We start from the raw sequence: 25,722 nt of genomic DNA on the forward strand, positions 1-25,722 counted from the left end.
CATCCTCCAATCTATACAAAGAAGAATACAGCCATCACTAGAAACGCGAAGCCAGACGCGGGCTGTAAACCCACGTATTGAAAAGATGTTCCGCCCTTTGCTTACAGATCCACTTTATGTAAGGGGTCAACTTAAACCAGACTCGTTGGTAGTGACCACTACACGAAAGAGGGCAGGAACACCGCTAGCGTCTTCTGAAGCACCCCCAGATAAGGAAAGCAAAAAGCTTTACACTATAGGGAGAAAGGTGGCCACCACAGCAGCCTTTCAGACAAGGCAGATTTTGAAGGAACTTTTGGGTTGATATCACTTGGAACCCCCGCGACCTGATTAAATGCAAAAATTTGCACTGGCGCATTGGTGTGCCATAGAACGGAGACTTCCAGTTCCTCAACTCCGTTTGTTTAATTAGGAAACCAGGCTGCTGTGGTCACACCTTATTACTGCGCCAGAAAAAAAATTATGCTGGAGACTAAGTCCAATTGCTGTTGTGTGATAAGAAAGTTTAATTGATCTGCCCTATGGATTACACGTGTTTCGGCAAGGTGCCTTTCTCAAATCGGGGCTTATCCAACTTTATTTCTCTTGATCATTACTGGACGTGTAATAACAGGGATCAATCCCAACTGCAAATATCATTGCCGCGTCCCGCGTTCAAGCAAAGTGTTGCCTGGAAAGTTGGATAAGCCCTGATTTGAGAAAGGCACCTTGCCGAAACACGTGTAATCCATAGGGCAGATCAATTAAACTTTCTTATCACACAACAGCAATTGGACTTAGTCTCCAGCATAATTTTTTTTCTGGCGCAGTAATAAGGTGTGACCACAGCAGCCTTTCAGACAAGGGTTGCAAACAATACCACATTATTGGAGAGTTACAACTGCCATAAGTGGAATGAGGTTGCAACTTTAATGGCATCAGCACCGGAATCCCTCAAGTCACAACTGTCCCTCGCAGTAGCGGAGGGAAAGCCGGTATCAAACTGCATCCTGAAAAACAACTTGAATGCAGCAGATAACGCAGGCAGAATCATCACCGAGCAGACAATATTGAAACACCATGCATGTCACATCAACATTATATATAAAAATAAATTGGTATTTCTGAAATTTGATACTAAAAATGCTGTTTTCTAATATTGCCAGTCATATACTTATGTCCTTATAAATACTAGACACCAGACATTGTGGTTTGTGATGCTACTATCACACAACACAATGCTGTCATACATAATTGGTTGCGCTCTATTTTTTTTTACTTATTCATCTACTGGATCCAACGGTGGGAAAACCTACCTCCAGCGACACCCCACTCCCCCACCCCCCCACTCCCCTGGGAGAATCAGAATCAGAGTCAGAGGGGAGTAATTGCAACGCATTCACCTCCCCGAGTTCTTTTCAGAATAAACTTTGTCTGAACTAAAAGATGGTATCTGAGAGATAGGAAAATGTTACTGACCTGTAAAATTGTTGAAGTATCTTCTGTAACATTTCCACCGCCACAAGAACTCTTCCTACATCTGTCCCCTCCCCAAAGCAGCTTTGTGACTTTGGGAGTAGGCCCCATACATCATAAGGATTGGACTTCTAAAGTTAGAGCATCATTCTTGTGAACTAGTTTAATTCTACTGCATCACTACGTAACTCCTTTTAGTTGTCTAAGTTATTGCATGCATTCCTAAAATCCTAAGGTGACTCTATATGTTTGATAATTGAGTATTGTTTGATATTACATCTATTTTTATAGAGTGTTCTTTGGGCTATAAAATAGCATTTTTCTATGTGCCTGCCTAAATTCAATTAGGAGAAAGTGAGTGTGGTCAGGGTTCCACAATGAGGACCCCCGACTACACTCACTTTCTCCGGAGACTAAGCCTTGACCACTCTCCACGCTTACCTTGATTGGGTTTGTTTAACCTCTCAGAGTTCTCCTGTTCACTAAAACTAGGGTGGCCCTCTAAAATCTGTCCACCAGGCCAGATTCTAGAAATCCATCTCAACAATCATCACACCTGGCAATTATCTCTCTTGTTTTTTCATACTTCTTTAATACAGGGCCTTACTATCTGGTTTCTCCCTGCATAGGTAGATGAATATTTAACATTTAAGCTCACCTTCCTCTTTTTCAAGCGGCTTTTTCGCAGCATATTCACTTATAACATTACGTGTCATTTGCAAAGCTATCTGTACATTTTATATTTACTATGCTACTGCACCTCATATTATGGGTAAAGGAGTACTTAATCGCAATCACCTACTAAATAATATAGTTTTGTTTGCTGCTCAACTGCCTGAGTGATGGACACAGTCCCACACTTTCATATCTCCATATTTTGGTATATATCTATGCCAGTTTACCCAGAATGATTCACTTGGTCCTGAAATTACTTTAACCTAACCATGTTCTCATTAACTTATCTGTGGTTTTCAGGCTACAAGTGATTTGGAAAATTATGACAAGGAGCATCATGAGGAGTTTAAACGATATGAGATGCTGAAGGAACATGAAAGGCGCGAATATTTAAAAACACTTGATGAAGAAAAAAGGAAGCTGGAGGAAGAGAAATATGAGGCATTGAGAAAAAAACATGGTGACCATCCAAAGGTTAACCATCCGGTATGTTCTGAAAGAATGTTTTTAGATCTGAAGTGGACATTTGGGTTTGCTTTCATGACATATTTTCATTTACTGATTGATTTCTGGACAGACGGAATTTCATTTGCTACTCTGTTTGGATTCATGCATGCTCTCTGGACAATATGGAGTAAAATATTTGTTTCCGCTACATATCTTTCTCTCTCCATCCCATATTCTAGGAAATCCTAATGCAGAAATGAAAGTCTAATCTTTTTTTTCCTTTTTTTTCAAACATGGCTTGAATTTAAGTATTTGAAAAAGGGTCCCTGCATAAGCGTTTCCTTCAGGCTTACAGGTTTATCCTTTAAGTATCATCTACGTAACCTCCATGCGATTCTCTTTTTAATTCAGTAGGTAAGAATGCAGTCAGTTTTTTTTAATGCAGCTTATATTTCATTGTAAACCGTGCTTAGATTGGTTTACAACGCAGTGTCAACCGAATGCACACACTTTCAACAATGCATGGCACTCTGCTGTCCGATTTGCATGCAACATGTGGAACATTTGTGAGATATGAATCTGTCATGGACCTGTCAGTGCACTCTTCCCTACTTGACAGCAGTGTCTCTATCCAACGTTGTCTGCTGTGGGCTGGGATTACAGACGTTGCTCAGCTATTGTCTCATTGTCATGCTAGAAAAAGAGTAATTTTATAATCTAGGAGACAGTGATGCTGGAAAGATAACCTTTTTCAGGGGTAATTCCTTCTGGCTTATGCTCCGAAGTACCTAACAAAAACAAGACAGAAAAGGCTGAGGGGTTGCCCTTCTCTACAAAGACTCCCTCCCACTACATGTCATCCCATCTACATCAATTCCCAACTGTGAATCCTTATCAGACACACTTAGATGCTCAAAGAACACCATTGCCATTCACCTCATATATTGCCCTCCCGGCCCTATAGCTACCTTCGAGGATGATCTTCACCATCTCATTGCTACAAACCTCAGACCACCCAAACCTTTTATTCTAGGTGACCTCAATTTATGATACAAAGATGCCAACGACGCAGATGCCTCTGCCGTTGCCTCTGCATTTTCTGCTTTCAACTTCACTCCAACCATCTCAGGCCCGACGCACTCACATGGCCGCACCCTTGACTGGCTGGTAGACCACCAATGTAATATCACAGTCACCACCCACCTGCCTTGCCCATGGTCAGACCACCATACCGTCACCTTTACCATCCCAGCCATCGGCAAACCTCCCAAATCTATCCCTGACAGTAACACTATTATGGCTCGTAGTTCTTGTAACTTGATGACCTCCAACATATCCGCCCACTCCTCAACCTCCATCTGCCAGACACACAGTACCCCTCGATCCTTGTCAACCACTACAACACGTTGATCTCCAATGCTGTTAACAAATGTGTACCCTTAAAACCAAGAAATCTACAAACCCCAGACACCACAAGTCTGGTTCACCCCAGAATTGTGTGTTGCAAGGGCAGAAAAACGCTCAGCAGAAGCCACCTGGCTCAAAAATCCCAGCACTGCTAACAAAAGCAACCTAGCCTCAGATTCACACATGAACTCTTCACCATTTTTCGTGAACTTGAGACCCTGCTTACCCCACCTGATGCTGTTACCAAAGACAACACATGGTGCAACAAGGTTCAAGACACCTTCACAGGGAAAATCAAACTTCTCCGAGCGAAAATCCATGTGAAGCAAGCCACACTGCCTCCTGCCCACCACACACTAGACCTTGTGAGGGATGATATACCACCTTTTACCTTCCAACCCATAACTGTCATTGCCCTTTCCTATATCATTGCAGGACTCAAACCCTCTAGATGCAAGGGTGATGCACTTTCAGCTTCCTTGGTCAAAGATTGCGTGGAGCCCTTACTGCCGCTCATAGCCTCCATCATGAACTCCTCCTTCACATCTTATTCCGTCCCTCTCTCACTACTCCTAAAAAAACAAAACAATTTAAAAAAAAAACACTCCCTGGACTCTGCCATCCACACCAACTACCGTCCCATTACAACTGTCTCCTTTCTCCACAAAATCATGCACTGGATAGCCTACCTACAAATCCAAGCATACCTCGAACTCTACCACATTCTAGGAACCCGCCAGTCTGGCTTCCGCCCCAAACATGGAACAGAAACAGCCCTCCTGGACCTCAAAAAACAACTGTACATGGCCATAAGGGATCCCTATCCTTGCTCCTCCTCCTCCAGCTTTCTGCAGCTTTTGACCTCGTAGATCACAATCTCCTTTGCCAAGCACTCCCCTCAGCTGCCCACTTCTCCTCTGACGCCACCAAATGGGTCACATTTTCCTTGCTAACAGAACCTCTAGAGTATTCGCAGGCGAGGCCAGTGCCACACCAACACCCAACTCACGTGGGGTGCCCCAAGGCTCCTGTGTCTCACCTAACCTGTACAGTGTCTACACTAAGATTATCTTTCACTGTCTCGATGCCTTGGGTATCTTGTATACCAACTATGCCGACAATGCCCAAATCCTAATTCCCCTGGAAATCACGTGACAGACATGCTCAAAATCAACCAAATGTACGAGACTATCCAAATCTGGATGGCTGAACACAGTCTGTCTCAATGACGAGTGTTAGGCAAGATTGTATGCAGCACCCTTTGGGTGCACTATAACAACCCTGACCTCCTGGCAATAGGGACCTAACCTTTGGTAGAAGTCCGAACTACACAGGCTGGTAGTGTGGATGAGCAGCCAGGTGTATCTCAAGGGTCAATGTGAGCAGTAATGTTGTGACAGAGTTTCACAGTACAGTTATTCAAATAAACACTCATACTTAAGGTTTTTTGATAAAAACATTAATTTATTTCACATTCAGTTGTGTAAGCCTTCTTCAGAAGGGGGCAATATATATAACACTTATAATACACTTCAGAACACACTATTTCTCTAAATCAGATGACACCCATTGGGGATGGCACACAGATACTTCCGGTGGCACCCCAACACCTGCAGCGCCAAACATGTACACTCTACTGCCCCCCTAAACGCCAAGAAGACACTACTCATGAAGTTCGCATCTAAAACCAAGATCCACTTTGCAGCCTGTTATCGCTGCCCTAGTAAGAGGACAGACACTATTTGATAGAACATGAAGATTGATCTTGTCCTGAAGAAGATGGTCGGTAATCAGTCATGAACCATCGAAACCGGTCGACCTTACCTGTTGTGGCTCCACCACAACATTTTATGATACCCCCAAGACCAATAGGGGTTACTGCATAAAATTGAGAGAAAACCCAAAAAGTATTGGTTTTCCCATCCCACACCAAGTGGGACAGTGCATTTTTTTAGTGATTATTCGGTACTTTGGTAATCACCCCCTTGGACAACCACCCTTTTTGCAAGGAACTCTCTAGTCATTATTGTTGAAATAAAGTTACATGACAAATCCAATGTCTCAATCTTCGCAGTTTTGATTGCCAGCTGCCTAGATTTAAAAATGCGAGATTGAATTCCCCTCTCGCACTTTTGCATACTTGTGCTGGTTGCCCTCACCTTCACCCCCGCACCAGACCAGCTTCACACCCTGTGTCCAAGAGGACAGGACCACGGTCCACAGAAATATCATTAATTGTTTGGTCTTGCCCTTACCGGCAAGTTGATGAATTTTTCCCCAGCATACCGTTTCCTGTGTACCAGCTATTCCCTACGGTTTGGGAAGGCAGTTGCCAACCTGGCTCTTTGAGCCATAATTTACCCTGTTGTTTTTGTCTGACACAGATACTTCCTACACCCTCAGGTGACTTAAATAGCTAGGACACTGTGGACATTGATTCAGCTCCTCGCGTCTGACAGCAAATAGCAACACTGCGGTTCTCGATTACCACTTCACACTTTCCTTGCTTCTGGGGTCCAGCATTGTGAGGTGGCTCAGGCTCGGTCAGTCCTGCATCAGGGAAGTCCAGAGGATCTTCCTAGCACTCAGGTCTGACTTAAAAGCCTCTCCCTGGCCCTTCGGTTCCAGCAGCAGTGGAAATACAACCAGCTCCAAGAGGATGTCCAGGCGGGCTTACTTTGGAGTTGATTGGTCCTACCAACTCAAAGGGAGAAGTCGTCCTTGCAGGGCTTCTCTAGTTGAGACGAATTTGGGGCTTCAGCACAGCAGCAGGGCTTGATCGGGCAAACCAACAGTCTAGGAGTTGCAGCATGCGTCTCTTGCAAGTTCTTCTTTGGATTCCTTCGTCCAGTGGTCGACTCTGCCTTCCAACCCAAAAAGCCTCGCCTTATGTGCAGGTTTCTCCCATTCATTCCAGCCTAGCTGTCAATTGCACCGCAGGGTGGCTGTCCTTGCCAGCCAGCCAGCCAATCACCTTTGGATGCATTCCTGTAACCAGGGGGAGTAAGCACAGGGAGTTTAGGGCATCTCCCTCACTTCCTGCCCCTGCCAGACATATTGGAACCAGAGGTGGGCTTCATTCGTGAATCCTGTCGAAGACAAAACGAACAAAGGGACCAAACCTGCCATGACTGAAGTAGAAAATACCATGTATCATTATAAACAATAATAAAAAGACGTGTCTGTGCTGAAATCACAGCTAAATGATGAGCAACTTACCATTTACCTAGACATGACTGTAGAAATTGAACATGGTTTGAAGGATGAAAGTAAAACTTGTAGCTGTCAAAATTATAAACCTCTGCTGCTCTATGTAAGTGGTGAAGCTGGTTCTTGAAAAACATTCTTAATTAAAATCCTCAGCAGATTCCTACAAAACTTAACAACCGTTCAGCTGTTGTAACAGTCCCCACAGGTTTAGCTGCCCACAACATAGGAGGTGTTACTTTGAAGTACGCAGAATTCTGAAACAAATAAAAATGTTCCTAATAGATGAGGTAAGCATGGGTTCCAACTTTATGTTGGCTTTAATTCAGCCCAGACTGGAAGAAGTCCTAAAAATGGACTAAGAAGAAATCTTTGGAGGAAAAGGCATTGTTTTTGGAGATCTCCTACAATTAACATCAGTTAAAGGTGAACCTATTTTTAAAACCCTAAGACACAAACAGTGCCGCAACACACTTGGTAGCATAGGAAATGTAACTCTCTGGCAACTTTTCCAATACAGAGAACTAACTTAAAACATGTGTCATTCTGCCTGTCTCACCTATGCAAACTTTTTAAAAAGCATTAGAACTGGTCTTCTTTCTATGTGTCAATCCATCTTAAATAGTAGTCATCCATGAGCTATATGGGCGTAACACATCTGCTCCTGATGGCATGGAACTGTTACGCTCACCTGGTCTCTGCAGAGGCATTTGGGCACGGTTGCAGCCCTCCCTGGGGTGAAACCTCTCTTGTCTGGCTTTTCCCTCTGCGCCTATGTGGATGGTTACGGCGGGACAGGGCAATTCCTGTGTGAATATAAGGGGGGTTGTAGGTATGCAGTTTACGCCCCTGACCCCCTCTTCTGATCTTCTCCCAAGGCGTGCCTTCCCAGGGGATGGTCTGACCTGTTGAATGATAATGTTGGGCTCTCCGTCCTGCTGCTTCTGGGAGGGGCGCTTGTCTAATGGACAGTGTTCCTTCACTGGTCCCTTGTCGTGGGAGCCCAGGCCGGCTGCGGCTAGTCCACTTCTCTTGCTGGTAAGTGTTTCCCTTGTTTTCACTCACCTGCTGGTCTTTCGACTTTTCGTAAATGTATTGGTAAAGTTTGTTCTTATACTAGTGTCCATTCAGTGTATAATGTCTCTTACTCTGCTCTTTCCCCATGCGGGTGATTCTGGCGATCGCTGCAGAGGTTGAAGCGGTACAGAGATAGGAGGTGAGTAGTTACGATGGTCTGGTAACTGGTAAGTAACCTCTAGGGGTGCTTGTGGGTTTTAATTGCAGCGCGACCCAAGATTACGTGTCGGTAGTTATTCTAACCTTGTCTTGTCGTCTTTTCAGGAATACAGCTTCGTTGGAATAAGACCGCGGGTGCTGCAGCGTCGAGATCAAGCTCTGTGTGTTACCTGGAAGATGGACTGCTGCCTTGTAGATGAGCGCCTGAGTCCAGGTAAGCAAGCAGTTGCATCACAGGATTCAACAAGGTAAGTCTGTTGCTGGTCCTGGCGGCGGTGAGCGTCTCATTGCACGGAGGTGCAATGTAACGCGAAGCTCGAACCTGAAGGATGGAGCTGCTTATATAGCTGAGCCTCATAAGCCACGCCCACCAGCTTCAGCCTGTCTACTGCACCCTGCTACTCCCTGAGTCAGCACGTGAAGACCCAGCCTAGGGAGCCACACCCCAGTAAAGTGCACGTTCTGGAATAAAACCTTTCAGCGTCACCTGGAAATTTCTTGTGAAATAAAAGCACTCCTGCACTGAAATAAAGTGTTCCTGCTCACTTCTTATATGAGCCTGGCGCCAAAGTGGACAAGTGACCCATTGCCCCCATCACTAGATGGTGTGGTTTGTGTGTCCTGGGGCCTGTGGCCATGACCGGAACACTTGGCACATAAAATATAAAATGTATGTCCTTAATGCCAACCGTAGCAAGCTGTAGTCAACTCAACGCGCCAATGTAAAAAAAAGAAATGCACCCAACATTGCATTTTAGCTCCATAGACAAACTGGAAGTGCACGGCATGGCACTCCCTATGTGTCAACAAGCAACAGCTTGACCTAAATAGCTTAGCAAAATCTATCTCCAACACAGCTGGATTGGAGAAAATGTTAATGTTGTGTCTAAACTGCAGAGAGAGAAATTCTTAATCATAACCTTGACGTAGAACAAGGTTTAGACAATGGAGCAATTGGTACAGTTGTTGGCTTCCAGACATATCCACATGACAACAACATTCAGTTTGTCAGCATCCACTTTGACAAAGTTTCTGAAGTTAAAAGGATAGGACGCTCAACAGAAGGATTCCTTTTCAAAGGCATGTATGAATGAGGAGAACAATTCTCTGTCTCTTACCTATGCAGTCAATATTCAAAAGCATTCCAGCAGCCGTGTCGGGAGGAGCGGGCAGGAGCCCCCCTCCATCGTATTGCACCTTGCTCAGGCAAAGTGAGTGAGCCACAACGCCCACGATGGTGAGACCCAATGCCAACTATTACTGAGACCCGACGCCAACAAGCATTTTCTTGCTCCTATATTTCTGAACTGTGCACGAAATTACAGCTGTGCAGTGCTTGGAGCCCCATATGACCCTTTAGGCACAGATTGGAAGGATCTGGCCATCCCCCGTCATTGCCTGCAACGTGGTTAATGGCCACCACACTTTTTGCAAGATCCCTACACTACCAGGCTCAACTATCCATCCCAGCCGTGGATTGGCTGAGCTTCGCCATTTCCGCGTCCAACCCCCACCGATAGGCGGAAGCCGGAGTGCGGAAGAAGCACCGCTGCAGAAAGGCCAAGCAAAAAGGCCTGTCTGCTCCTGTCCACGAAGGTCCGTCAACGATCGGACAGTCTTGTTGTTACCTCCTTCCTTCACCACAGTCTTCCAAGCCATAAGTCAAGAACCCTGGCTAAAACTGTCTGCAATTGCCGGAGGCCTATATACTCCTGCGATCTCCACAGGTACTCTCATGCTCCTTAACCTTACCATGTACGTGTCACTCTGATTGCTGAATGTTGCACCTTGACCTGCCCATAGCGCAACCTATCGCCCGCCCGCGTATGATTCACGTGAGAGCTGAGGTTATGTACTTAAGCACCGATCCCTGCATTAATAACGTTCACGCAGGTAGCTTTACCTTCACTATTTGCATAATGTTGATTGCCTGTCCTGTGTAAGGTTGCCCTATGCACTGTATCCACAGCCTGTTTAACCTAGTCACTGCAGTTGGTTGCTATACCAGACTGCTCACCTTATTTGCATCCATAACTGAGCCAAGGAACTCCCCATCACTTACCTGTTACACCCATCACTTATATGTTACACCGTTGTTATGCCCGATGCCTTTTAAGCTATGTAGCATATAAGCCTTGTATTCCAGATAGTGTCAACTGCCCATAGAATGTTACATGCCACAGCAACAGGTATTCCCTGTACTCCCATCCAGATATTCCAGAGCCACTGCTGAGCCTGTTCGTCAAACCTGCTTCTTTTGCACAATCCTAGCCAATTTGAATCTGCCTACTGCTATGACCATTCTGCTTATTTGAACCTGCCTATGTTGCACTAGCCTAGCCAATTCGAATCTGCCTACTGCTATGAACATTCTGCTTATTTGAACCTGCCTATTTTACACAAACCTAGCCAATTCGAATCTGCCTACTCCTATGAATATTTGCTTAACGTGATTTTGCCCATTTTGAGCAACTTTAGCTATGCCAACCGTGCCTATCGTGGAAACTTAGATTAATTAAATCCACCTATCTGCTAACACCGGTAACTAGGTGTATCCACCCAATTGGTGACTGTCCAGCTAAGCAGCACCGTTACCCATGTGCTCATTTGCTCTTGATCCCACTGGATCATACTCTGTGACTCCTCTAATTAGAAAGATGATATTCCTTCTACTCTCTTGTCTACCAGTCACACTAACCTTACTAGTCAAGTACACTGCGAGCAGTTCCCACTTGCACCACCTCTGACCCTCAGCCCACCCACCTCAATAAATATAGTAACAAACATTAGCACCATGTCTCAACCTACACACAACAAGGCCTATGCTATAGCAACCTATGCCTCTTTACCTTGCACCACAACTATGAGAAATGATAGGCTCCGCGCTACATTATCCAAATTACACGATCCCCTCAGAAGATCCCTTCAGACTTCTAACCTCAAAACGAACTTTAAGATTAATCAAACACCTTGTCGTGTAAACTTGCCATCATCACCTTCCACCCTCCACCGTGGTTATGAACACGGAACGCTTCAGAACAATAACCACAAGCGTAAGTCAGATGTAGTTAACACTGACAAATCTGCCCCAGACAAGGCAGCTACTGAGACCCCCCCTCTCAAAGGAGCACTTCTCAATGTAAGATCACTCGTCGCACATGCCATTGACATTGCTGACCTAATCATAGAAGGTAATTTAGACTTCCTTGCGATTACAGAAACTTGGCTCCATAGCGCAGCAGGACCTTCACTTATGCTAGGTATTCCCGACGGTTACACTATAGCCAGACAAGACCGCGACATCACCCGAGGAGGTAGCATTGCCATTATCTCTAAAACATTGCTATGCCTACGACTAGCCCCCGCCTATCAACTACAATCCTGTGAAGCACTCGCTGTCAAATGCCAGATACACAACTCACAGACACTCACCATTCACCTACTATACAGACCGGCTTGTCCACTTGGCACCTTTGAAGAGGACCTACATAATATACTTACCAACAACCTTAAACCATCCTTGCAAATACTCCTATTAGGGGATTTTAATCTAGGCTTCATGGACCATATTGACAAAAATGCCACAGATATAGCCAATACAATTAAGGTATTAGGTCTATCCCAAAAAGTTGACAAACCTACTCACCAAAAAGGGAGAATATTGGACTGGATAGCAGACTACAATTGTACAGCTACTATTTCATCCATCCTGCCACTCGCTTGGATAGACCACTCTCTGGTGTCCTTCCACCTTTCTACCAAAAGACCCACACCATTGGCTCTCCCAGTAGCGCCACCCTGTTTAACCGGAAATAAAAAAAGTATCATAGCAGAGAAAATCATCCCTGCTATCTTTCCCACACTCAACTCACTGTCAGAAAACCTCGATCTCAGTATCCTAGTTCAAGAATTTAACAGCAAATTGCCCACTACTCTGGATATAATTTCACCCCTCAAACTCTGACCCAGCAAACCTATGGCCCATTTAAACAAATGGTTTGCGCCACAACTTAAAGACCTCTGCACGTTAAAAAGAAAAGGTGAAACTAACTGGAGACTTTGTCCTTCTAGTGAGAACAAAACCAAACTAACCTCATTTTCCTCTCATTACAAGAAGGAAATCTGCCGGGCAAAACGTAATTCCTACGATGAACGCATTGCCGAATTCAACTCTAGTATGAAAGTTCTCTTCTCCATACTTAAAGAACTTGAGTCCCCAATAACTACACCAGACATATGTACTAAAGAAAAATCTTGGTGTACAGACATTCAACAGGCACTAGCCAATAAAATTGTCACGCTACAAAACAAAATCCAGCAAAAAAAAGTAGTGCTGAACATTCAGCACTCGCCAAATAGTCCTGTGTCCAGTGTTTCACCACTGGCCTACAATAATATCTTCAACTTTTCTAAAATGTCTACCCTGGAAGTAGAAAGAATCATCTTGTCACTGAAGCGCTCCAATTGCAAAGGTGACATATGCCCAGCTCAATTAATAAAAGATGCTGCCAGAGAATTATCCCCATTCATCACCAAACTGATAAACGCTTCCTTTAGCACAGGCACTATCCTGGCTAACCTTAAACAGTCCTGGGTGCTCCCCCTCCTCAAACAGACCCTAGACCCGCTAATCCCTACGAATTACCGGCCCATTACCACAGTCCCTTGCTTGCTCAAAATACTAGATAAAGCGGCATATAACCAAATTCAAAAGCATCTTGAACAGCATAAACTCCTTGGAAATAGACAATCCGGCTTCTGCCCTTTACACGGAATAGAAACAGCCTTAATTGATTTAAAGACCCAAATAGACGAGCTGAGAGATAAAGGGAAGACGGTACTTCTGCTCCTACTTGATCTTTCAGCTGCATTTTGATCTGGTCAATCACAAAGTCCTCTGCCAACACCTTGACTCTGCCGCCCACTTCTCACCGGAAGCTATCAACTGGATTAAATCGTTCTTGAGCGAGAGAACGATGAGTCTTCTCTCCATCCGCAGCTGCCGACCCTACCCCCATCTTGTGTGGGGTCCCTCAAGGCTTGTGCGTTTCTCCAACCCTTTACAAATATCTTCACCAAACCCTTGTTTGATGATCTGGACCATCTGGGTGTTATCTATACTAATTATGCAGATGATACCCAGATTCTCCTCCCGCTTTCTGGGGATCACAGTAAAGACTCAGGATTGGTGAATAAAGTATATCTTATCATCCAAGCATAGATGGCCACTCATGGCCTATGCTTGAACGATGATAAAACCAAGCTGACAATTCTGGGCTCACAGGCCAACATTAAAAAATTAGGTCAGGAATTCTCCTTATTTAATATTGACGGGAATTCCATTAAAGTCTTTAAGGAGGTTAAAACCCTTGGCTTCTACTTGGATTCTACACTGTCATTTGATAAACGGATAAAATCTTTGAAGTCCTCCACGGCTTACACGTGCAAACTACTCAGAGCTGGCAAGCCGTTCTGCTCTGACAATTGCTGCTTGATCCTAGCTAGAGCCTTAATACTCTCCAGAATTGACTGCTGTAATGCTCTTTACAGTGGTGCTAATAAAACGACCATCCATAAGCTCCAAACTTTACAAAATAATGCCTTAAGAGCAGCTTTAGGCATAAACAAAAGAACCTACATTGCTCCTATTAGACGCGCACACAAATGGTTATCCACGGCTGTTAGGCAGAAACCTGTGCAGTTCCCTCTGGGACCACTGCAAAAGATTTAAGGCTACAGGTGTTTGGCAGTAAACCCACTTGGTAGCAGTCTGTACCACACAGATTCACTTGGTAGCTGTGGCTGAGCAGTCGGACTTCCCTCAAGAAGAGTTAGGCAGTATACAGGGTATTCACAATAGGTCAAGAGAACACAATAGAACAAGTAAACACTGACCAGGGCTTGGTGTAAAAGAGATATAATTATTTATTTAAAACCACATCTAGAAAAACACACAGGCACTAATAGTAAGCAATTCAAAAACACGGTCACTAAAAGATATACACTCCCTTAAAAGAATATTAGACAAGTCTTAAGTAAAGCCCCACTTATTTTCAGACGGCAGTGAGCGCTTAATGTAGATGGCACTCTAATAATTCGTTTTAAAAAGGGAGAGAAAAGCAGAGAACAAGTTGAAACAGACCCCAACACTTTTACAAGAACATAACAAGGGAGGAAGGCAAAGTAAAACAGTGAATTCAGAGTCAGTAGGCCGGATCTGCTTTAAGAGGATCGAAACGAAATGTGTCCAAGGTCACACGGTTGCAGTGCACATAATTCTTGTAATGGTTCAAAAAGGAGTTGGACCAACGAAAGGGGACCAATTAGGGGGTCAAGGCCGCCAGCCCAGTCCAGAAGGCTAAGTAGTTATTATTACCTTGTAGCAATATTTAGAAAGGGAGGCCTCGCGTACACGGTACCTTAAAGTGGTGAGAACACTCTAGCGGGGGCAGTTGTTCCTGGCAGCGGATGCAAGTCGGTGCTTCGTCCGGGGGAAGAGAGGATCTCGTCGTGGAGGAAGACAGGAGTCCGTTGCACTGCCAGGGAAGAAACCGGCCGCAGAGTTTCTCAGGTACAAGTAGCGGTCCGTTGATTCGCGATTCAGTGGTGAGTGGCTATCCGGCCGCCGGGGTGCTTAGCACGGGCAGTTCGACCAGAAACCGGTCTAGGGTGCGAAGAAAGAAAGGTAAACTGGTTGTGCCCACCAGTCAGGGGAAGAAGCCTCTCCAGCCAGGAGATCTTCTCTGTCGTCGGGAAGTGGTGAGTCGGTTCTGCAGGGCTCCACCAGTGGTGTCGTCGTGGTAGGTCGGCTCAGCTTATCCCTCGTCGGATTCTCAGGTCCTGTGGCGACTTCTGAAGTTCCAGTCCCCAAAGCCCTGCTTTTATGCAGCATACCCCCATTCACTCAGCCTAGCTGTCAATCAAACATGCTAAGTGGTGAGCCGGCCGGCTCACCACTTGGGCCAATCACACAAGAGTGCGACTTGAGTTACCAAGGTAACTCAGTCCAGGGTGCCTAAACCCCCACCCACACCCCCTGTGGTACCCAGACAGAGTGGCACCACTTTTGGAGGCTTCTGTGGAGAAGCCCACCAAAAAGTGGAACAAAGGGCTCGACTTGGGTTGGAGTCACAGAAGAGAACACAAACGCCATTTTAGAATTGAGTCTTGGCAAAAAATACCAACCGGCGAATTAATATTAATTAAATAAACCGGCGGTATGTTCGAGGCTATGAGAATGAAATAATTAAAGTTGGTGGCCTCGAACAATGGGAAAATCCCATAGGGAAATATTTGCGGTCGAATATAAAAAGTAGTTTCCACTGCCACCAGCCAAAACTCGATCAGGGGGGACGAAGACGTGCCCCCTCGACTAACAGACCACGGGGCAATCGAATTGCCCCGACCAGTACGTCCACAATATGATGGTTTGTACTGGTTTCTGTTAATAATTTGGGACTAGTAAAGCCAATGGTGACTTTACAGCCCTGGGAGACAGTCAGTCCCAGGGTATGGAGTCTATGGTGGGGTGTCACTATGACACCCCTGTGTTACTGCACGGAGGGTGCTGTGTAACACACATAGTAAAAACACATGAGACCCTATGGAGTAAAGGACCCCTTAGCCCATAAAACACATTACCAGTCAAAGGAACACCATAAATCATGTCCAAGAGTGGGAGAAAGAGTCTCACTCTTGGCAAGAGGAAAAAAACAACGGCCAATAAAATACAGTGGAAGACGCTTTTATTCACTCATAAAGCGCTCAACGTGGCCCCTACCTACCTGACAGATAAACTTCAGTGAAGAATTGTTTACAGACCAACCAGAATTGGTAATGCTAATTGTCTGACATACCAAAATACAAGCGTGCCACTATGGGTGGTAATAGTTTCCCTGTAAAGGCTAGTAAATGGTGGAATTCTCTGCCCCAAGACCTGAGAGCTGACCAACCTTAAGCACAGTTCCGAAAAAATGTCATCAAATATATGATCGCTACCGACCCTCGGCTTCGCCCGCTTTACCCGACATATTGGCATACTTGAAAACACTTGGGATATACGGAGGATATGACTATGCACTGTATATGCATGTACATTGCTCATGACTTATTCCTGCAACTGTAATGGCCAGTCTACTTCTGTATATATTTGCACATTCTGCATACTCTATATTTATGTAATCACTGTATCAGTTATTATTTGTAATTATCTACTGTACCTGGTGTATTTCTTTGTTTATTTGTAATTATGTACTGTATTTGGTATATTTCTGTAACTATGTAAGCTTTGCATTTTCCTACTGCTGCGCCCTCTTACGTATGGGTTTGGTGTGCATAACAAATGATTAAACAAACAAAAACCGCAAAGGTCCAACCCAGGATCAGGCATTGATTGACATTGGCAGCACAGTCTTTAAAGAAGGTATGAGTTAAGTAGCACTTCCACATCTACATATACTCAAAGGACTATTCCTAGTACATTTTGATGCCAACAATGTGAAGGCTGACATTCCTTGCATCCTAGAGTATAATGTACTATGTGCACTCTACACACCCCATCTAGAAATGTACCCTGTTCCTCAAAAAGTCAAACTTTTAAAAAGAAAATTAATGCAAACCGAAATTTTAAGAGATCTACCAACTATACCAAAAAAAAATTCCTATTCCATCAAGCAGTACAACCACAACGATATCTAGTACAAACACAACGTCACATCCTTCAGCAAATAAAAAGGGAAATCTTTCTTCTAACAAAACAAGTGGAGGTCTAGCAAATGACAGTCAGAACGCTCTGGTCCATTTTAAATTTTCCAACACAACCGGTGTGAATTGCTATGCAAATGTAGCTATCAATCTTCTCTTCCAATTGCCACCAATTGTTCAAAATATTTACTTGAACAGCTCAGACCAGTTGTGTTTGCAAATGCTCGTCCTTCATAGAAATGCCACAAATAATCCTGACACTACTTAGTGTCTCAGGAATAAGGCAAGAGTTGGACTGTTGTGCAGGAATGGTAAAATTCACCATAAACACACAGGAAGATCCACAAGAATTCCTATTGCACTTACTGCAAGTACTGGAAAGTAACAACATCCCTATAAATGAAATCTTCCAGATTCCCTAATTTTTGTTTAACATGTTTTATTGGTTTTAACTTGCCTATACAATGATCGTGCTTTTGCATTGCATCACATCATAGTGTTACAATAAAATCTAACCAACAAACCCAATACACATCGCAAATCCAACCCTACCCTCCTGCAATCCCACCCTCTACCCTGCCTGAATTACTAGCACCAATTGTGAGTTTGTGCTGACTGCTGCAGAACTGATCCATGCCATGTTTACTGGGGCGTGTCAGTTTCCTCCGGTGCAAATAATGTTGGTCTCAGGGCATTCCAAGCTTAGAACTTCACTGGTGATCGACCGGCTCAGTCGTATTGCCTGCTTCCAAGCAGCTGTTTCAGCCATGGCCCACTTTTTCAGGTCCTGTCACCAGTCTTCTATGCTGGAACCCCTTTGGGATTTCCATGCCATGGCAATTCTGCGTTTGGCCAGTATGTACCCCATGTCTTTCATTTTATGTATGTATCGTGAGGAATTAGGGCGCGGAAATCGTCCTAACAGAGAAGCAGCAGGGGACATCACGTTCATCTGGAGGCCCCCCCTTAGTCATTCTTTTTTCTACTCCTGCCCAATATTCTCATACATTGGGGCATGCTCAAAACATGTGCAGCATACCAGCTTCTGTGGCAGCACATCTAGGACAGCTGGCAACTTCGAGATTCTCAATGGGGTCATGTATGCTCTGTGCGTTACAAATAGTTGGTTCAATTGTAGACTTGCATTCCGGGACACAGTCTTAAGGTATCTCAGGACAGTGTGTATCTAAAAATGGGGCGCCTAGTTCCTGCTACCAGGTTGGTAGGGGGCCCCCTAGTTAACAATAAGTCATATCCTAGAGATGTCCCCCTTCCGAGATGTCATACAGGATGTCAGTAACAGAGTGTTTATCAAGCACTTCACCGTAGGTGGGCCATCTACATGTGATCTCTTCCCTAATGAGGCAATATAGCAAGTATTGGCCTTGAGGTAAGCCAGTGCGTTCTGCCAACTCTTGAAAAGGTACAAGGGAAGTGCCGTGGAGCAAATCCCCTATTGTGGCTATCCCATATTCTTCCCAAACCATGTGTGTCCTCGGATACGCTTGGGAGCCTGCTGAAACTATTGACACTAAAGGGATCTGCACAGAGATCGGGTCCCGAGTCCTATCAATGTGTGCGCTCTATCCCATACTTGAATACCCAGTGAAACTAAGTGTGAGCGTTGGCGGTCTCAGGGCTGTTTGCTCTACACAATTTCTTTTGGGTTGCAGTAACTTTGTGTCTGCAGTAGGATCATCTGCCAGCCAGTCTGCTATGAATTGCAGTTGCACCGCCACATACTATAATTTGAAGTGTGGGATCCTAATGCCCCCTTCCTCATAGGGCCTACGTAGGTAGGCCAGGGCAATCCTCCTCTGGCTCTTCCGCCATAAGAATCCCTGCAGAGGGTGTCAAGAGACGTGAAAAAGGGGTTTGGAATGTAGTACGGGACATTTATAAAATAGTGTAGTAACCGTGGAAGGACCACCATTTTCAGCAACGCCGCGCTGCCCATAAAAGAAAGGCAACATTTATTCCAGAATCTCCTCGAATTCTTAACTCACTCTAGAGCTTTGCCCGTGTTATGGGAATATTCCAGCACCAGATTACGATAAATATGTACCCCTAAATATCTGAACGGGTCCATGCTCCATTGTAGCAGCAGGACCGGCAGCTCCATGAGCGTCTTTTTGGAGAGACCTGCTAGTTGGAACAAAGACGATTTTGCTACCCTAGTTGTGATACCTGAAAGCTCAGCAAAAAGCGCCAGGACCTCTAGTATAGGTTCCAAGTTATCTTCCAGATTTTGAATGCACAACATTATCATCAGCATACATGCAATCAAATGCTGTACGCCATCACTGGGTATACCTGCTGTGAAATATTCTGTTCTTAGGTATTCCACAATCGGTTTTGTGGCTAGGATGTAAAGCCAGGGATATTGTAGGCAACCCTGCCTGGTGCCCTTTTCCAGCTCCAAAGCATCTGAGAGAAGTTTACTCGTCCTGGCTCGTGGAATTGGTTTGGCGTATATCAATTTTACCCACCTATGAACACTTGGCCAAAGCCAAATCTATCCAGTGTAGCGTAAAGCCACTCCTATCTCACTGAATCAAATGCCTTTATTGCATCCAGCGTAGCAACCGCACAGGGGGTCTCCCAGGTTGCAGTGCTATCTATAACTTGATGCAATCGCCTCAGATTCCAGGACATACTCCTGCCTTGTACATAGCCCATCTGGTCGGGGTGTACGAGCTTAGGAATCCTCATTTTTAACCTGTTGGCCAAAAGTGCTGTCAATATATTGCTGTGCTAGTTGAGCCTGGACAGGGGCTCATAAGAACCACACTCCAACAGCTATGTATTGGGTTTTACAAGTGATATAATTATTCCCTTAGACTACAAATCATGCACTCTTTGCAATTCAGACAATCGTTCCACCATACATATAAACTTACATAGCCAATTTCTGATACTAATGCTTTTACGGTACAACACAGATGGTACCTAAAACACCTGCAAGCTTACTAGCTTCACACACAGGCAAGTATCTCTTGGAAAAAAAAACCTTCACAACCGTAAGCATACCAAACTGATGCCACAACCACTGCAGGTCATTACACTGCATACATTAAAAAAAAGAAGTGATTGGTTTGAATGCAAAAACACTTTGGTTTCTCTAAAACAGACATTACCAGCAAATGTAACTAATGCCTACTTAATATTCCTTTGGCGGAGTAGGTGACGAGTAGGTGCAGTCCTGCAGTCTATCTACAGTCTCTACAGTGGGTGGAGCAAAGTGGTGCAAAGTGAACAGTCAAAAACCCCACTTCCCAGCAGAGCGGAGTAGGTGACGAGTAGGTGCAGTCCTGCAGTCAGGGCGGCCAGGCTCGCCAAGAGTGAAACGTCGTCTTCACCACGTCATAGCCAGGAGGAAGACGGCGAGGACTGCGGCCGGCTGAAAAGTCTGAGACCACGAGCTGGCACAGAGAGTGCCTTCATTGGACATCCGTTCGCCCTCAAAGCTGCTACAGCAAAAAAAGGTGAGCGCAAAGGAATTTCCAACAGAGACAGCAAATTCACACCTAGCCCCCTAAGTATACATGGAGGGGCTGAGGAGCGAGGCGCAGGGCTACCGAGTGAGGAGGAAATCACTCTGTGTCCCACTCAGTGTCCCAAACCAAAAACTCCCAAAACTGCCCCAGCGGCTAGCACCTGCCATGAGCCAGCTTGGGGCGTCGCAGTCAACATTCCACCCAGCAGCCCCAACTCGCAGCCCCCAACCCGCCTTCCGATCACCCACCCGCACAGTACCTCTCAGGGTCCTAGGTCGCCGATCCTGGACCTCGCGGAGGCTGTGGTGGTGCGGCGGTTGCCCGGGGAGGAGCTCGCCGGGAGTGGGGAAGCTGACGCCTGGCCGTCGGAGAGGCCGAGCAAGGGAGAGGAAAGCGTCTACAGCCCAGCAGAGGTCTGGGATCATGAGGGAGACCTGTCGGGCGTGCCGAGGACGGCGTCGGGCTCAGGCTCGAAGTTCGAACAGGGGAGGGGGTGGGAGAGGGAGAAGGAGAGGTGAGAGACTTCAACGCGGTCGGCTTGCTGGCCACTGAGGAGCGCCCGAGCGACACGCAGGGAGCGCCATCTGCTGGCAGCGAAGAGAGCAGGCGGCCAGCACTGTCGGTGCTGGCGATGGTGCACGCCCCTGCTCAATGGATTGACAGTGACCTTCTGCCTGGCTCACATGTCGGAGGCGATGGGATAGCAGACCCCACAGAACTGGAAGTTGGTACATCTAAACCAACTAGAAACAAAGCCAAGAGAAAAAGAAATGGGTATGTATGCTCTTGGGCCTCTAAAACAAGGATGAAGGAAGGAACGGGTAACCGCAGACAGCCCCGAGTGAAGCCATACAAAAACCAAGAGGCCGCGGAGGGGGATCAACTTCCACAAATGACACCCGAGCTTAAAACTATAAGAAAACCACCATTAACTCACAGCCTAAAATACTACTTCAAGCCGTCCTCGGCACAGTAGAAACACTGTGGAACTGTCAGATACGGAAATCCTCCAAGCACTGCAGGATTGCTGGCCGCAGGCGAAATGCCGGAGAATAGATGACACACCAAGATTGCCCACTAAGGTGCAGCTTGTCGCACATACAAGTCCCCCCTCAGAAGGGACTTCAGGAAAGACGGGGCACCCTGGCGGCCCCGGGCCAATGCATGAAGACAAGCATAGGAAAGGAAGGGCCCGGGAAATACAAGCTAATGAAGAGGAAGATCTAAGAAAGGACTCATCTCTAGAGGCGATCGTACTAGACCCTGAAGAGACTTGCGAAGAGACGAGAAATGGAGAGCACCCGAGCCCAGTGGTGGAAGACACACATATGGACGGGGAAGTGGTGGAAGCCCCACCAAATACTTATGGGCCACACGAAATTGATCCTGCATCAGAGTCAACAGACGCGGGCATGGAAGCAGAACGAGACAAAGGTGAACCCACACTCCAACAAGTAGAAGTCAGATGGTCAGCCACAGTATCCAATGGGGAAACGAGCCCAGGTAAGGGTGAGGGTCTCTCAACCCCGAGGAGCCCGCGGCCGCCTGCTCCACTACCTGAGAGTCCAAATGCATCTGGACGGCGACACAATTGATCAGGGGAGCAAGGAAACATGGAACAGTCCAATAACAGGAGCCTCAATAAGTAACAGCCCCAGGTATACTGGACCGGCAAGAGCCTCTGCAGTGAACGAAAATCATAGGTCAATGGACTTTCCTTGCTCCGAGACCTGGCTAGGGTCCAAAAAGCAGCACACAGTGCTAGAAACCCCTGCAAAAACGAGAACGTCGACTTCATCAAATTATATAGGTGCTGAAACTCCCTCGAAAAAAGCAGACATTCTGGCAATTATGTCATCAACAACAATCGCCTTGGCGCCTTTTATGAAGCTATACGAGGCCATGAGTGACAACCTAAAAGACCACAGCACAACACAAGCTATGATGTACAACAAACTGATATTTCTAGAGGCTTACATCATGGCCAGAGATAAAGGTTCTCCCAATATACCTACCGAGACAAGTACACCAATCCCGACAACGGAACAGAACATATCTACAATAGTCTCAAAGAGGTATACAGTATCCACCGCTACGCAAACGGACATAACTATAGATCTAACCAGTGACATCGGTCAGGACCGAGAGAAAGAACCTCACCTAAGGAGACCTCAGACAAGCCTCGATAAGCCGGCGCAGGGGCAGGGTGGGAAAACCTCTAAAGGGAGTAGTCAAGCCCAAGAAGCTCCAATTATAACCCACAAGAACCAAACTCAACTAGCTAAACAGTTAGTCGGAAAAGCAAAAGGCTCAACTCTGCTCAGTTATCTGATTGAGAAAGAAACCCCCTCACCAACAATGGCTATGAAAGCCAAGCCTACCACTAAGCAAAATAAAAAACAGCAAGGGGCAGAAATGAGACAGAAGCCTCTAGCCCAACAACTGTTCATCACTAGTGGGAGTCCCAAAACCGGAACAGCGGCGAGCTCGCCCAAATCTGCAGAAGACTTCCTTGAAGACGACTCAATGATTAACATGAGTCAACACCTGGACGAAGAGCCAACCCAAGTACATAACGGGTGTGCTCCTTTCGTGGAAACAAGAAACGCCCACAGGGAGGCACACATTGGTACGGGGACCAACCTGGAGGATGAAGAATTTAGCTCAGAATTCTCAACACTTGAGGACCGCTGTAAGAAATTGAATAAAGGGGTGCAGTGGAAAGCAAAGAGCCCGAGGGGTTTAGCGAGCAAGGGCAACCAGGAGTCCACAAATCCTTCACACGAGAAAGAAAATCGACATTTGACCAAGCCTTCATGTCACACTACTGCCTTTGCGGAGCCACACTACACAAGCAAAATAAGCTTTCGACCCAGCACGGAACCTCGGAAACAGAAAGCTCCGCACTTCACCTCTAAGACTGAAAATTACCGCAAGGATGAAAAAAACACAGAAAAACACAGAAAGGAAGAAATGGATACTAAAGCTGGAGCAGATCCCTGGAAATGATGACGAGGTAGTACTAAATAGAGGTGCAGTGCTAGAATTACTGAGCTTTGTGCCAAATCTCAGATCCATAAACACGAAAGACCTGCTGATAGTGGACCCCAGCCAGAGCCAGCATAAATCCATCTCACATCTCTATGTGGCTTCAAAATCTGTGTTTCGTCTCTTGATAGCCGAGACGAAAGCATTGCTGAAACTTGGATATGACATCATAGAATCAACTAGATTAACAAGGTTCAACCGACCAAGCCCAAAACGTGATCACTTAGCTGCCCGGGAAACAAGAAGCCCCTTGTCAAAACACCGTCCGTACACAAAAAACCACCGGCACGAGACAAGAGGGGAAAAACTAAATCACAGACACGAGTCACAAACTATCACTGAGGAGAAAGCCTACAAGGAACAGGGAGGCGAGAAAGCGCCGCCAAGATGAAGTCCAGAACAAAACAATAGGAAAATGGACCTCACGATTACAAAAACGATTGTGGCAGACCAAATACAACCACCGCAGAGGTGCAACTCGAGACTCAACCTAGTCCTGGGTCCCGAGTCGTGGTTATCCAAAGCACCGACTGGTGCACCAAGGAAATAGCAATCCAAGCACCATGAGTCCGGTTCAGCCTTCACGATCGTCAAGAAAGCTGAGAGATCCTGCATCCGACTAGGCTCGTGGAACACCAGGGGACACTCGCATTTAATGCGACCAGGAGACATTGAACTAAGAGATTGTGATTTTCTATGTCTACAGGAAACCTGGCTCACAGAGGTCCCGACACTCGAGGGATACGAAATCATCCTCTCACCGGCCACAAAAGGACAAACAGGGCGCCCATCCTCTGGAATATTGACAGCATGTCGTCAAGGCTGTGGTTTCTCACTCGACTCCATACTATTCAGCAGTCCTTCCATCCTGATGACCAAAGCAGTTCAGAGAGAACGCGAAGACCACCCAGCCAACCAACTACTTGAGCCACTGATCATTATAAATACGTATTGGAATCCAGCTGGGATCAGTGACACATCCTTTCTGGAACAAATGGAAAGAGCGATCGATGAGGCACTGTCGGCCCAGTTAACCCCTAACCTATTGATATGTGGAGACATCAACGCCACATGCCAGTCTTCAGATAAACTCACTTCCCGTATGGACAAGAACAGCCCGGGAGTGAAGAGAGGAGCCCAGTGGTTGAAATTGATGAACTCTCGTGAACTCCATAACCTGGACGCAGCCTTTTCAGACCCAAAACGGCTGCCGACTTGGGCAAGGCAAGAAGCGACCGCCACAATAGACCACATATTTGTGTCCACGCCGTTGTTGGCAGTGATAAGTTCTTTTGACGTGATCAAAGCACCGGCTAGTGACCATAACTTGCTGGTGACAGTTTGGTCAACAACGCAGGTGGAAAGAGATTACGCGCTGCCACAGCTCTCCACGAACAACCAACGAACAAGAGTGAAAATATCGGCTAAAGCCATGAGGGAACTAGGACACAAACACCAGGCACAGGCCAAGTGAGCAGATTGACTACTTAACTTTACTGGTCACATACAAAGTCAAGGTCATCAACAGAGCCAATTACAACTGCTCGCACCAAAGATATGACAACATCGTGGTGTTAAAACGCAAGGAGATGAGAAGGCTAAAACGACAAGCTAAAGTGAGAGGAACTGCGGCAGCAATAATTGATGCAGCAGAGGGGTGCCGACAGTACAAAAACTGGCTCAAAAATTATCGCTTGACCCTATATCAACAGGACTCAGAAGCAATTCTGAAAACAATAGTATCCAACAACAGTAGAGTTCTGGAGCCTCCTGAATTCGACAAACTCCAATGGAAAAACTGCTCTCATTTCAAACATCGAAGAAGCTACCTGGGTCAATACTTCAGCGTATTGTTTCAGAAGTCTGAAGAAGAGCAAATAGAGAAGCTGGTAGATCCATCACTACCATGGATCAGAGTGGACGACATCGAGGACAACACAAATTAAGAGACTCAAAAACTCCCGAGCCCCAGGCCGGGACGGCATCACGAACGTCGACCTGAAGTCCTTCGAGGAAGAGTGGGCCCCTCTTCTCAGCAAAATCTTCC

The 25,722-nt window shown here is 45.9% G+C and overlaps 1 protein-coding gene across 3 annotated transcripts in view; it reads left to right on the plus strand.

Moving 5' to 3' along the window:
* The window catches only part of NUCB2 (nucleobindin 2), a 680,179-nt gene that overhangs the window by 252,697 nt on the left and 401,760 nt on the right, over positions 1-25,722 (plus strand). For all 3 annotated transcript variants that reach the window (XM_069623774.1, XM_069623775.1, XM_069623773.1), the window contains exon 6: positions 2,431-2,616. In XM_069623774.1, coding sequence (XP_069479875.1) covers positions 2,431-2,616 — 186 coding nt within the window. The remainder of the gene's footprint in view (positions 1-2,430; positions 2,617-25,722) is intronic.

This window comes from Ambystoma mexicanum, chromosome 11 (assembly GCF_040938575.1).
Source record: "Ambystoma mexicanum isolate Mex_15411 chromosome 11, UKY_AmexF1_1, whole genome shotgun sequence".
Taxonomy (NCBI): domain Eukaryota; kingdom Metazoa; phylum Chordata; class Amphibia; order Caudata; family Ambystomatidae; genus Ambystoma; species Ambystoma mexicanum.